Here is a 12,946-nt window from a genome sequence, read left to right as displayed (position 1 = left end):
GGTGGCACCGTCCGGGGGAGCTGAGCATCCTCCTGCCTCCCCTCACACAGGACTCTCTCTCTCCTGCAGGGCTGAAGTCATCCTAGGAAACATCCTGAAGAAGAAGGGATGGAGGTACTGTTCCGCTCCCTGTCACCCCAACTGAGCGGGACCCCTGGGCATACGAAAATTCTTCTGGTTTCTAAAAATGATGCATGTTAGGTGATGCTGGCCCAGGAGCAGGAGCTTGCAGGTGTGAGGGCCGTGCCCAGAGCAGCCAGCCAGGGGTCCTGCGGCAGCCAGACTTTTTCAAGTGCCAAATAAAAATGCTCTCTGGTTTTTTTTTGGGAGTGCACAACAGCTGCGATCATCACCCTGCGGTGCTGCCCCGACCCTTGCACGAGACCATTGTCTCTGTGAGCAGCACAGTTAACACAACTTCTGGGCATATCCACCGTCTTTTCCACGCACGGTGTATGGAGACGGATGATTTCTGTGCTGGCATCCTTATTTGTGTACATAAGACTATGTATTAAGAATGCAAAGCTATGATGGGCCTTCATCTTGGGTAGCCCAGTAGGAGATGATATGTAATTTAAATGATGCACCACGTTAGCACATGTTGTTTAGTTTTAAGAGCATTTACATAATTTTTAAAGATCTCTTGCTTGTGTCATATCCAGCCTTTAAGTGAAGAGTGGTTCCCAGCAGTGCTCTCATCAAAATCAGTATCCCCTGTGTTAGGGGGGATGATAATTCATAAGAAATACCCTGGGTACTGTGTAAGAAAAAAAAAAAAGTCTAGCAAAAGCTGGAGAAATTGTGTTGTACACATACAGTTAGTTTATCAGCAAGGTACTTTGTGAAAGAAATCTTTAATTTAGTACCACACTGGAATTTATAGATTAATTCAGTGAATGTATTACTCTTGGGATTTTAATAACTCTGGAATACCGCATGGTAATGAGAAACACTGGACTTGGATACCAAGAAGGAATAGCACCAGAGTCTTTGGCTCTGGAGAATGCTTACTCCATAGTGAAAAATGTGTCACTTTTTTTGGTGACTTCACTTGAATTAGCTTCGGTTTCCAGACACCAGCTACCGTCGCTCCCTGCCCGCAGCAGACCTGAGGGTGGGAGGAGAAGTGGCCTCTAGACCTGTTGTAAAAAGGATTATAGTGATGTGTGAACGCTCGCTCTGAGCCCAGGGAGGCGAAACCAAGCACGGCTGTGGGAAGCCAGGGTACGGACGCTTGTCGATGGGCAGCATCCTGCATGGTTACTCATATTATCAATTTTACTTGTAACGGTAGTAATTTTTCTGTTCTGTTTGCAGGAGGTCCAGCCTGGTCATAACAACAAAACTGTACTGGGGTGGAAAGTAAGTCTCACAGTTACTTGTCGTGGTGTTTGCTGCTGCGTGCTTTTCCCTTTTACAGCCGTAAAACCAGGTGGAGATTAATTGGCATCTCAGAGGGGGGATTTCTTGCCATCGTTTTCTTTCTCCTCATTTTGCTAACTCTTTTAAGGAGTCGGAGCCTGGCAGAGGCCGTGTCCCTGCCCTGAGCAGGGCTGCGGCACCAGGAAGGGGTAACCAGCCCTGCTTTTCAGCCCCTGCACCTTTCTTCAGCTCATTTCCATCGTGCGTTGGTTTTTGGCCCCAGAACAAAATATCAGTCTGGATTTTTTTGAATCTACCAGAATATCTGAGGAGAAACTTTCATCAGAGATCTTGTGCAAATGGCTGTAATTATTTTTTCCCCCGTTTCACTGAAGTTATTTAATGGTGTAGAGAAGCTGAGGTGCAGCACAGTCCTCTACTTCTCTGGGAAAGCTGGGATGTAACTAGGACACTGCCATGAATTTTGGTATGGTAGGTCTATAGTAGCTATCCCACTTCGTTGTGCTCTTGCTTCGCAGCAGGGTCAGGATCTGCCTGGTGTGTGAGAGAGACAGGCAAAATTAAACAGTCAGAAAGAAAAGTTATGAAGCCATGTGTTGCCTCTGAATCTAGTTTATATATGGATGATGGGCCCTGGTTGTTTGGGTCTTGTTCCTTGTTGCCTTGCCTTGGCAAGGTGACCTGCCTGGAGGAGGTCCAGTCCCAGCAGATGGGGTGTTTAATGATTTTGGGGGTAACCTTCACGGTACCTTTGTGCCTGCGTTGGGAGGAGCACTTTGTTGGCTTTGCTGTCTGCCATCTTTGCGCTGGGAGGACAGGTTGGATGCTGCCATCTTCTGAAACGGCAGATGCTGCCAGTGGAGCCTCAGTGGTGCACAGTCGGCCGGGGCACAGCCCCATCCCCGCGCTGTCGGGTCCCAGCAGCCACCGCTGCCCTGCCAGCATCCTTACCCCTTAGAAATGTCACCTGGTAGCTTTAGGGCCAGGCAATATCCGTAGCAAGGCTGTTACCACATTAGCAATGGTCTTACTCGTCCCAGATGCTGTCGTCTTTGAGGCTGGGAACCCAAGAGAGCTGCGGGATCTCCCTGTTGTATGAGTTGTAACTTCATTTTTGGGATATTTAAACCAGAATACAAAATTAGCGCTCCCGGATTGTTAGCACCTCAGACCTCTAACAGCTGTGTACCTGTTCTTGCTTTGCAGAGCTGAAACGGAAAGAGGGCTTTCAAGAAAGCACATCATTGAAGGTACATGTTGGTGGGGTAGGGTGGTCTGGCCGTGTCCAAAATGCACTGAAGGATTGTTCTGTCTTTCCTCAAAAAGTGTGAGCAAACACATTGCACACAAAAAGCCTTCTCCACGTCTCTATGCAGCAATAACCTTTTGGGTTTTTTGCTATAATAAGCCAGCGTGTTGTCCTTGGCTGGCTGTGCGTGCGTTGCTTTATCACACATCCGCAGCAGTCAGGGTTTCCCACGCCGGGGTTTCATCGCCGGCTGCCTCACGCGGGTTTCCAGCAGCTTTATGCTGTTGTCCTCAAGAACAGCCCCGATCCCAACTGCTGCAGCGGGATCAGCTGCGGTCCCTGTGGCAGAAAGGCTTGGCTGGCCTCGAGCTGCTGTGCTGATACGTGGGGGGGACACATACACACCCCCCCGGGCTCTTTCCCGGCAGCAGCGCGTGGTGGGCAGACGTGTCCGTGGCTGTGTGGGCTCCTTGTCGGAGCAGGAAGGGATGAGAAGGGCTGTGGTTTGCTCTTGGTGCTGCTTCTTCTCAGGTGCTCTGCTTTCATGTACGTTCCCTTGCCCAGCTCCTTGCATCCAGTCCTGCATCCCGCTGAGTGACCTTCCTCATCCACCGGGATTTATTCACCCAGGTGTTTGCTGCGTCTAATTCATGTGCCTCATCTTCCTTCTGCTTGCTTTTTTTTTTGTTCTCTTGGACACATTATTGTAGGAGAGGGAGTGAGAGCACATACGTTTTTCCATACAGACAAGTGTGTTTCACCTGATCTGGCTCTGCCTGGAGGGCTGTTGGGTCAGGCACCCAGGCATGGTGACTGTGGCCATAATTATAATTTGCAAGGGATTTTACATGCAGGACGCAAATAGAGCAGCACCCATAAAAAGACACACTGTTGTCATATTAAGGATGAGCAGCGTCAGCCACAACCTTGTCCCAGCGAGAGGTGCCAGCCTGGGCTGGCTCCTGATGGGGGCCGGAGTGGACCCTGAGACCCCCCAGGAGGACCCTTGGGCCAACAGCAGATCCCGAGCGGGTCCCAGACCCAGCAAAGCACAGAGGCCTGGGTCTGTCTTCCACATAAATCCTGAATAAAAATAGCACAGGTTTAGAGAAAAGCTGTGTGAAGCCATGGAAGGGAATTATGGGGGGTGTCCTGGTTCCTGGGGGGGGCGGGAAGCCTTCGGGGCAGAGGGGGAGCATCAGGCTTGGTACCTGTGCTTCAGCTCTCCACCGAGGGCTTCGCACTGCCTGCCTCTTGTTGCTGTTTGACCCACTTGTGTCTGCTGCCGCCGAGGGATGTGCAAAATGTGTTCTGTGGGTTCCTGGGAGATGATACGCTCAGTGCCAAGGTCCTTGGGGGAGCTCAGGACTGTGCCGGTCCCCGGGGAGCGGCTGCTCCTCGCTGGGCGATGCCGATGCCAGCCCCGGTGACGCAGGGGAGCAGCACCCTTCACAACCCAGCACACCGCAACGGCTGCGGCAATGAAAAGCAATTCTCCCTATTGCACTGTGTATGCTGGGGTAATTACCCTCCTCTTTGATTTATGGGATAAGCCCTAATTGTTTACGGTGGTGGTTGGTTAAGTTAATGTTTGCTGCCGAGACAAATTAAAAGAGAAAAAAATCAGGCTCGTCTATATTACCAGTGAGCCCCGGTGTCAGTAGTTTGATGGCACAGGGGGTACGCACCGCAGAACAGGCGGGGGTATGCTTTGATCTTTGCTTATCAGAAGGTAGCATCCCGCTGCAACGAATCAGGTTTGCCCGCCAGAAACGGCAGCTTTAACTTGCATTTTGCCATTTGCATGTTTTATCACCGGGATCTGCAATGGCCCATTCGTCACAACCTTTGACAACCAGGGTTTGTTCTGTATACATTAAAACATTGATTATATGGAAAATACAAACATAGTAATGGTATTATCCACCCCTCGCCTGGGATGCCACTGCCGGCCGCACCACACCCTGGCTGATTCCGTCCCAAACAGGTGATGTGGGATGAACTGGGTGAGCCGGGAAGCCTCCTCCCTGGGGTGCAGACTTGGTCACCTTCCATCTCAAAGGAGCTATTTTGCAGAGATAAGGAGCATCCCTGGATCACGGTCGGTTTTGCCTCATAGTAACCAGCTTGTACGTCCTGGGAAGTTTTCATTATTTAGCATTTGCGGAGTTCAGCTACGTTAGGATGTGACTTTCACGTTAAGGTAATGCTGGAGAAAGTTTTTTAGCCACTTTTTTGAACTCTCATTCATTGAACCCATCAGGTGGTGTCCCGGCTGCTAGTGGCACTAGACCCACAGTTGCTTTGGGAAGTTGCAGCCATGTCACAGGAGGTCCAAACTCATCCATTTTCCGTCTCTTGTGGAGCTACTTCACGAAATGATAGAAAAATACTGGCAGCAGTTGAAATAACTTCAAAGAAAACATAGTGAATAATGTTAAGGTCAATGTTAGCTATTTTCTAAAAATACATTTGGCAAAAATGGCCATTTTTTTCATCTCAAAATCCAGGGAACATTTTCAGACTGCTCTATTTTGGCTCATTCTTCATGAACATTCATAAAAACATTTTGTTCCTGGGAAGATTCATAGAAAATAAGTGTTAGAAATCCTCTTTTCTCTCTCTCATGCACGTATATAAATATATACATATACGTATGTAGGCTTTTGATGCCATTTCCCATCAGATCCTCATGGAGAAGCTGTTGAAGCCTGGGTAGTCCTGCACTGTAGCTGTGAAACGGAGCCTTGTCCTGCTCTGCAGAAACTCTTTCTGCCCTGTGCCATGCATTAGTGGGCACGGCTTGCTCACCCTGCAGAGAGGGCAGAGCCCTCCGTGGTGCTCTATCTGCTCATCGTAACATATCTAACCGAGTCCCACCATCCTCCCCTCTGGGCTGGAGTTTCTGGAAGGTCTCCCCCCAGGGCAGGGCTTGATTGGGTGGGACAGGAGCCCTGGGCTTGCACAGAACAGCTCCGTGATGTGACTTTTATTAAATTAACTCTGAACAGAAGCAGAGCACTGAAGCCCGTCCCTGGCAGCTGCCTCTTGATGGGCTGGCCACGGACGTGCTTGCTAGCAGGTGTCTGTTCCAGTCCAAATCTCAGCCTCATTAAAAAATAAAACAAATTCTCATGGAAGGGGGACGGACGGACCCTCTGTGAGCAGCCAAACTGGTGTTTTCTTAATATGGTTGCACTGATGTGGGACAACTTTATGCGGTATCCTTCTCATATGCTATATAGTTGTGTGTATGTATAGTAGGTATGTATATAAATATAACGAGCTCTATTTTTCCTAGTATGGTTTATCCCTGTCAGCTCTGTGCTGCCACGCTCCTGCCTTGCTCTGACCATGCTTTGCTGTTTCCAGGGCTAAAGGCTTCTCTCCAGAGGCTGCAGCTGGAGTACGTGGACGTCGTCTTTGCCAACCGGCCAGACAATAATACCCCTATGGAAGGTTAGTGGGAGCTCGAATTAAAGGTTTTATCGTGACTGATCCTGGCTTAGAGGCTTAGACCAATGATGGTAGGAAATGAAAAATGGTTTATTTCTTAAATATTCAGGTGGGGCAGCTTAAATATACAATAGCTGATTTGTGATGTCCTGGAGCCCTATATGGTTATGCTTCAGTGAAATGAATTTGTATCTCTTGAAAGGAAATTGAAGTTTCCTTTATGTCCCAGTGGTGGCTTTAATGTTGTTTGTTTCTTTATTTTCTTTTCCCGATTTCAGGTAAAGTGAATTTGTGTTTAAGGCTGATCTCTGTCAAATGAAACCTGTATATCCCTAATCCTGGTGTGGACAGCTCTAGAGAGGGGAGCGTGCCAGCGCTGCCATCCCCATCCTTGTCCCCGTCCCCTGGGCTGCCCGGATAGCATGTGCTTCTTCCCATGCTATAACCAGGGGTGCGATCTAGTGCGTGGTCAGAAACAAGAAGCAACTAGCAAACTTTAGGGTTCACTGTCCTGAACAGCACAAGCCAAGTTTCCGGTGGGCTTGGCGGAGGGGCTGGGCATGGATGTGGCCCCCTAGGACACAGCGTGTCCCCCTAGGCACGGAGAGCAGCAATGCTCTGCCCAAGGTGGCTCAGCCTCAGCTCCCCTCTCCTGGGGGAGAATGGTCCTTTTACATGCAGACGGGGGGAACGAGTGTAGGAACTTGCAAGATCTGTGACTATCTGTGCACTTTAATTGTGTTTCATTGCTGATAACCATATATTCACGCTTGGTACATGGCCATATAGCCCAGGAACCTTCATCAGTAAGTTTTGGGGTCAGTGCCCTATTTAATGGGCACCAGTTCCCGTTCCTTCTCTTTTCCCATCAGAGTTAACACAACCGTTCACACTGTGGCAGAAGATTAGCTTCACAGCTAAATAAAAAATAGCAAGAAGAAAAACTTGCAGGCTGCAGAAGCTGTCATGGATGAGTACATGTAAATCAAACAAACCTGGAGCTTGACAGGCCCCTCCCAAGCTCCTGGCTTGTCTCTCAGTGGTTGTGACGCCTATTTTCTTAACGAATGTGGGGCTGCGTGACCCGGCACAAGCCGTGGGTGGGAGGCAGTGTCGCTGCCCCGGCCGACCAGTGTCGGCAGCTGTGGGTTCATGGAACTGGCCCAGGATTTTGGGACCAATGAGGATTTCTTTAGTAGCTGATGAGGTCAAGGAACGTGACATGTTGTGTCTTGGAGGGAGAAATGACCTCTCTGCTCAGTCAGTTGTCATCTAACAAGGCAGTGCGGAATATATTTCCTGTGCCTGCGACACACCGCTGATCTCAGGCGTTTGCAGCCTTTAAGATGCTACCGATACTGCTAGCAGTGCTGGAACTTGGCAATAAGGTCTAAACTGTGGTGGATGGTGGGATTTTGAGCAGGGTGAAAAAAGGGACATTTTTATTATGAATGGTGTGGTGTTGATTCTTTCTATGTACTTCATGCTTTTTTTATGGTTCACCTACTAAGCCACTTCTATCCCAGAGCATCTGTTGAACCATCTGTCAGTTCTGCACTATCTGGCATGCACAGTAAGTGCTGAGCTACCTCCACAAGACATACGATCCCCGCTCCATCTCCTTACGTGCCTGTGCTTTTCCCATGAGCAAATAGCTGCTCCTTAACTCTGTGCAGGCAGCATCTTGCCCGTGTTGCAGTTGCAGGGGACTTGGGTGGATGGAAGGAGATGGCTGGAAAGTCTCCAGGTGCTTTTGAGAAGGGCAGGAAAGCCATGAGCTGCTCTGCAGTTGTTGTCATGGTGCGGCAGTGACCTTGGGAGGGTGCAGCTTTTGTCCCTGTGGGAGAGATTTGTAGGTAACCTTAAACGTTCCCTGCTTGTGCCACTCATGCCAACATGAGGGTGGCATTAAGGTGGTGAGACTCTGGCCCAGGTTGCCCAGAGAGGTGGTGGATGCCCAAACCCTGGAAACATTCAAGCTCAGGTTGCACAGGGCTCTGAGCAACCTGATCCATTTGAAGATGTCCCTGCCATGGCAGGGGGGTTGGGCTTGATGGCCTTTAAAGGTTCCTCCCAACCCAAACCACTCTGTGATTCTATGTGAGGGGCCCTGCATGAGCAAAGAGCGTGGTACCACCAAATTATTCAAAGGATAAACTTTGAATGTTCATGTTGTTTTTGTGACTTGCTACATGGAAGGCAGGTGAGGTTTCTCTGCTGTCACTTGTGGGGTCCTCCGCCTGCTGTGCTGTGTGTGTCTGTGGGCATCAGCAAGCGATGGATCAGCCATATAGAAACACTCATCTGCCCCTTCCCTGCCCCAGGCAGAGCAGAATCACTTCCCGCTCCCCTGGGCTGGTCATGGCCCAGCTCAGGCTGCCTTCGGAGGCACGGGTAGAGGAGACCTAATAGGAGAAGATGAGCCTTCTTTATTGTAGGTGACTCTGGTCCCCAAAGCAGCAGGCAAAGCTTGCTTGATCAAAAACTCAGAAATGTATTTACCTTTCTTAAAAGTCTCAGAGCAAGTTAAAAAAGGTTGTCATCATAAAAGCAATGCAATATTAGCTTCAAGAAAAGTCTGAAGATGAGTACTCTGCAGAAGGGTCTTTGCACAAGGCTACAGTCAGGTCTGGCAGGTCCCTGGCCAGGGCAGCAGTGTCCCTCCTCGCCCCTCAGCCGGTCCTGGCTCTGACAGGGCAGGCAGGACGAGGGGCTGCCCTCGCTGGGATCACCCGTCCTTGCTGGGGTCACCCATTCATGGGGTGATTCTGCCCCCGCTGCCCAGGCAGCTCTGCCATCACACGGCATCCCCCGGAGGGGCACCTTGGGAGATGGGTGACGGGCAGGATTTGTGCTTCTCCTGAATTTCTATGAGTTTCATGCCTTGTTAGTCAGGCTGGAGATCTGATCCCCCAACTGTGCTAGCAGATGCTTTTTTTCATCCCCATCAGCTTTTCCAGCAGACAAGCAGAGCAGCTCAGGCTGTGGGGAAGGAACGTTCCCTGGTGAGACCCCCCGTTGTCACTGTGCCCGGGGACCAGGTGCCCACTGCACGGCCAGCCCCAATCCGCAGCCCTGGCAAGCAGGGAGGGAAGGTGACATTGTTCCTATCAGGGAACTTTAAGCTACTTCAAAATTATTATGCTGCTGGAGGCTGTTTGCTGGGTTTTGAACTATTCATTTATATTTAAAAAAAAAAACAAACAAACTTCTTAAGTGATGCCACTTGTGCCACCCAGCTGGCAGACCGAGCGGTCCAGGCATGTGGTCTTCACAAGCCATCCCATCATCATACCCATGGGAGCAGGCTTGGGTAAACAAGAAGATATATATATATATATATAAAAAATGCATGTTTTTTATGAGTTGACCTAAGTTTTTCTTCAAAGGAGTAGAGGTGGGAGAAATGAAAACAACCATGGATTGAAATGTGTAAGAGGCGTATGATGAAATGCTTATCAAAATTCCTAAATGGTAGTGCAGCAAAAATAGAAAACTAGACCCAGTGAGAAGGCGGCGCTGCCGAGGAGGGAGGGAGGGATTGCCGTACAGCTGCTTGTCACGCACAGCACGCCTGCGGGGAGCAGGGTGGCTGCTTGATAACGGGACATTTTGTTGGACTAATACATGCCTGAGAATAAAATGCTTAGAAATAGAGAAGAGTATGGCTTTGGCCAAAACGAAGCAAAAAAAAAAAAAAAAAAGGGAAAACAATATATGGCATTTGAACTCTACTTTTTATTGTGGGGGTTGGGGAAAACTCCTCAAGCCAACATTTTCCTGGAGAGGAAATTTCCCTTTTCGGTAGGAAGGCAGAAGCCCAGCGCAAAAGGAACGGTCTCTCTTGTACAGCCCTCTGGGGTTATAAATGGAGACTTCATCATCTTTAGCTGCTTGTCGCTGCCTGCAGAAGAAGTCTCACAATAACATCAAGATTGGCAGTGTAATCTCCCCTCTGACAAGCTTCTTCCCCCTCTCCCCCCAAATAGTACGAGAATCCTTATGATATCAAAGGCCCTCGATCTTGAGACAGTGATGCCTGGAGTCATTGTCCAAGCAACAGCAGACACCCCGAGGGATGTAATAAACACACGGGGCTTCTCTGAGCAGCCCTGCCTCCAACCAGACACTTTCCACCTTAGTTCGATGGGTCAGAAATTCATCATATAGACGTAGACTATTAGTCGCTCCGATTTATTACCGCAGTTGGGACTGTGACCCCAGGGCTGCGGACTCTGACAGTCCCCGGCGCCTCCTGCCCGGGGAACCCCGCTCGGTCCCCGGCTCCTCTGGAGCAGGGATGTGACAGGCGCTGCCTGGGCCCCCCTGCCACGCTGTGTACCCAGCAGGCTACTTCCAGGGAGAAATCAGGCTTAAAAATGAGTTGCAAACAGTAAGCAGGGGCTATTTTATTATTAATTATGATTATTAATTATATTATAATTATTAATATAATTATTATTAGTGAGGCATCCTACCAGGCACTGTAACCTTCTGGGCAACCATGAGGGACAGACAATTTTTTTTTTTTTCCTTTTCTTGCAAACTGAAGTTTATGATGGGATTCCACCCCCCACCCCACCCCACCCCCCAAGAAGGCAGGGCTGCTCGGCAGAGGTTCCGATGGATGGAAATTAAAGATTCTGCCCCAGCACGAGTACCCTTGCAGGCTTCCCTGTTCACAAAGGAAAAGGAGGACACGGGGACCGGTGTGCTAAGGAGCTGTGCCGGGTTTTGCGGAGGTGCCGCCTGCTCCTCCCGTGGTTGGGCCGGCTTCAGACATCCAACTTTGTCCCCGGTATCCTAATATTCCTAGTAAAAAGAAGCAGGATCACATATACGCTTTTAGTAAACAAATTTTAAAATAAATTTAATTTATCTTTTAGTTTATTTTTCGACTGTGCTGCCCTCTTGTGTTAAATTTTAAAGGAAATATTGTAAGGCGGAGGTAGGCAACCGCCAGTTGGTAAAAGAAGTTTTTAAACAACTGCAGGTTAGAAGTCTTTATGTTCGCACCGTCAACGCTTTTTCATCCACGCTCGAGCAAGAGGACACAGCAGAAGCAGCGTTTAATGCAAAGCTGCTCAGGCTTGTCGGTGTACTTGGCATTTCTAAGTGTCTTTGGGAGGATTTGGTGCTGAAAAATGGGCTTCTCTGCAGTTCTCATATAGTTTGTTTTTTTTTTCTTTTTTTCCTTCTTTAGAAATTGTCCGAGCGATGACACACGTCATAAATCAAGGCATGGCGATGTACTGGGGAACATCCCGCTGGAGCGCTATGGAGATCATGGTAAAGTCGATTTTTAGGAAAGTGTTGGCACTTGGTAATCAGCTGAACCACGAGCGTGGGTCTGGGCTGGGGATGTTTGCGTTTTACTCCATCCAGCATATTTTCACCTAAAATAATTTTAAACCCTGTTCTGGAATGAGCCCAATGTTAAGTGGGAGGAGATGGGCTGATCTAGTGGGTTTGGGGGGTCTTGTCTTGTTTAATTGGAGGTTGTTTCATTTTGGCTTTTTTTGGCTGACTTTAAGACTTCTGGCAAAGCTCCTGTTTGATGTCTGTACCCATGGCCACTGATGCCCGGTTTAAGATGTGGCTCCTGGCAGCAGCTCCGTGACCCACGGGACCATCAGTGCTGCTGCTGTGATGGTAACAGCCCCCACTGCTCTGTGCATGTCCCATCCCGAGGTGCAGATGGGAAATATCCCTGCTCAGCCGAAGGGACCTCTTAGCTGGCTTTGTCTGCAAAACCCCAGACTGGGGGAGCCAGTGTCCTGACGGCTCATCCTTAATGCTTTGCCAGAAGCATTTGTTGTTGCCCAGAGAGATGGTAGATGCCCCATCCCTGGAGGTGCTCAAGCCCAGGTTGGACGTGGCTCTGCGCAACCTGATGTAGTTGAAGATGTCCCTGCTCATGGCAGGGGAGGTTGGACTACATGGCCTTTAAAGGTGCCTTCCCACCCAAACCATTCTGTGATTCGAAGAGGTGCCAAGGAGCATCCTGCTGGTCCCTACTTCTTGTGGTGGGGTCAGAACAGGACAAACAAGCTCAGCACCCACCATCCCAGCTGGGAAGCTGTTTGGCTTGTTGCTGCGCTGGCGCTGAAGCAGCTTTGGGCTGGAGGAGGCAGAAGGTGGGCACGTGGCCTGCTGCAGCAGGTACAGGGGCAACACAGGAGCATTCTCAGGGATGTGTGGCCTTGCTAAGGGACAGCAAAACTTGAGTTTATTGGCTCCTGTACACTCAAGGAGTGTTGGCTGGTACGTTATGTTTTACTTCATGAAGTATTTTATCTATTAATTTCTTTTCTCCAGGAAGCCTACTCCGTAGCCAGGCAGTTTAACATGATTCCACCCGTGTGTGAACAAGCTGAATACCATCTTTTCCAAAGAGAGAAAGTGGAGGTTCAGCTGCCGGAATTATATCATAAAATAGGTAAGACTGAGACTGCTGTGCCTTTCAGCTATTTCATTTGCTAACCTGGGCTCTAGATGGGAACAGTGCTCTCCTCCGCTGGATCTGAAGGGGAGAAGACAAGCAACTATCTAATGACCTAAGACGAAAACGAGCTTACTGTGCCCCTAATAAAAATAGGTGCTAATTGCCATGGCTGCTTCTTACTCTTTGAGACTCAGGACAGCACGGGTGAAGGAGATGCTTGGGCTGAGAAGCAGGAGTTCAGGTACTTTGCTGCAGCAGGATCTAGGACAGGGCTGGAGGCTCTCACAAGAAGGTTTTGGATGAATAAACTAGTCGGTGTCTTCCAGGAAGATGCTGTTGATGCATCGTTAAGTGAACATCACTGCCAGCGGCAATAGAAATGAGCAGCAATTGTTTTGCTTTTATTTTTTTAA

General features: G+C 49.2%; 1 protein-coding gene across 3 annotated transcripts in view; it reads left to right on the top strand.

The window, feature by feature from the left end:
* The window catches only part of KCNAB1 (potassium voltage-gated channel subfamily A regulatory beta subunit 1), a 74,373-nt gene that overhangs the window by 57,084 nt on the left and 4,343 nt on the right, over nt 1-12,946 (top strand). For all 3 annotated transcript variants that reach the window (XM_074593095.1, XM_074593096.1, XM_074593097.1), the window contains exons 5-10: nt 70-114; nt 1,318-1,362; nt 2,590-2,633; nt 6,005-6,091; nt 11,292-11,377; nt 12,407-12,527. In XM_074593095.1, coding sequence (XP_074449196.1) covers nt 70-114; nt 1,318-1,362; nt 2,590-2,633; nt 6,005-6,091; nt 11,292-11,377; nt 12,407-12,527 — 428 coding nt within the window. The remainder of the gene's footprint in view (nt 1-69; nt 115-1,317; nt 1,363-2,589; nt 2,634-6,004; nt 6,092-11,291; nt 11,378-12,406; nt 12,528-12,946) is intronic.

This window comes from Larus michahellis, chromosome 6, assembly GCF_964199755.1.
Source record: "Larus michahellis chromosome 6, bLarMic1.1, whole genome shotgun sequence".
Taxonomy (NCBI): domain Eukaryota; kingdom Metazoa; phylum Chordata; class Aves; order Charadriiformes; family Laridae; genus Larus; species Larus michahellis.
This window is presented reverse-complemented; position numbering and strand designations above follow the sequence as displayed.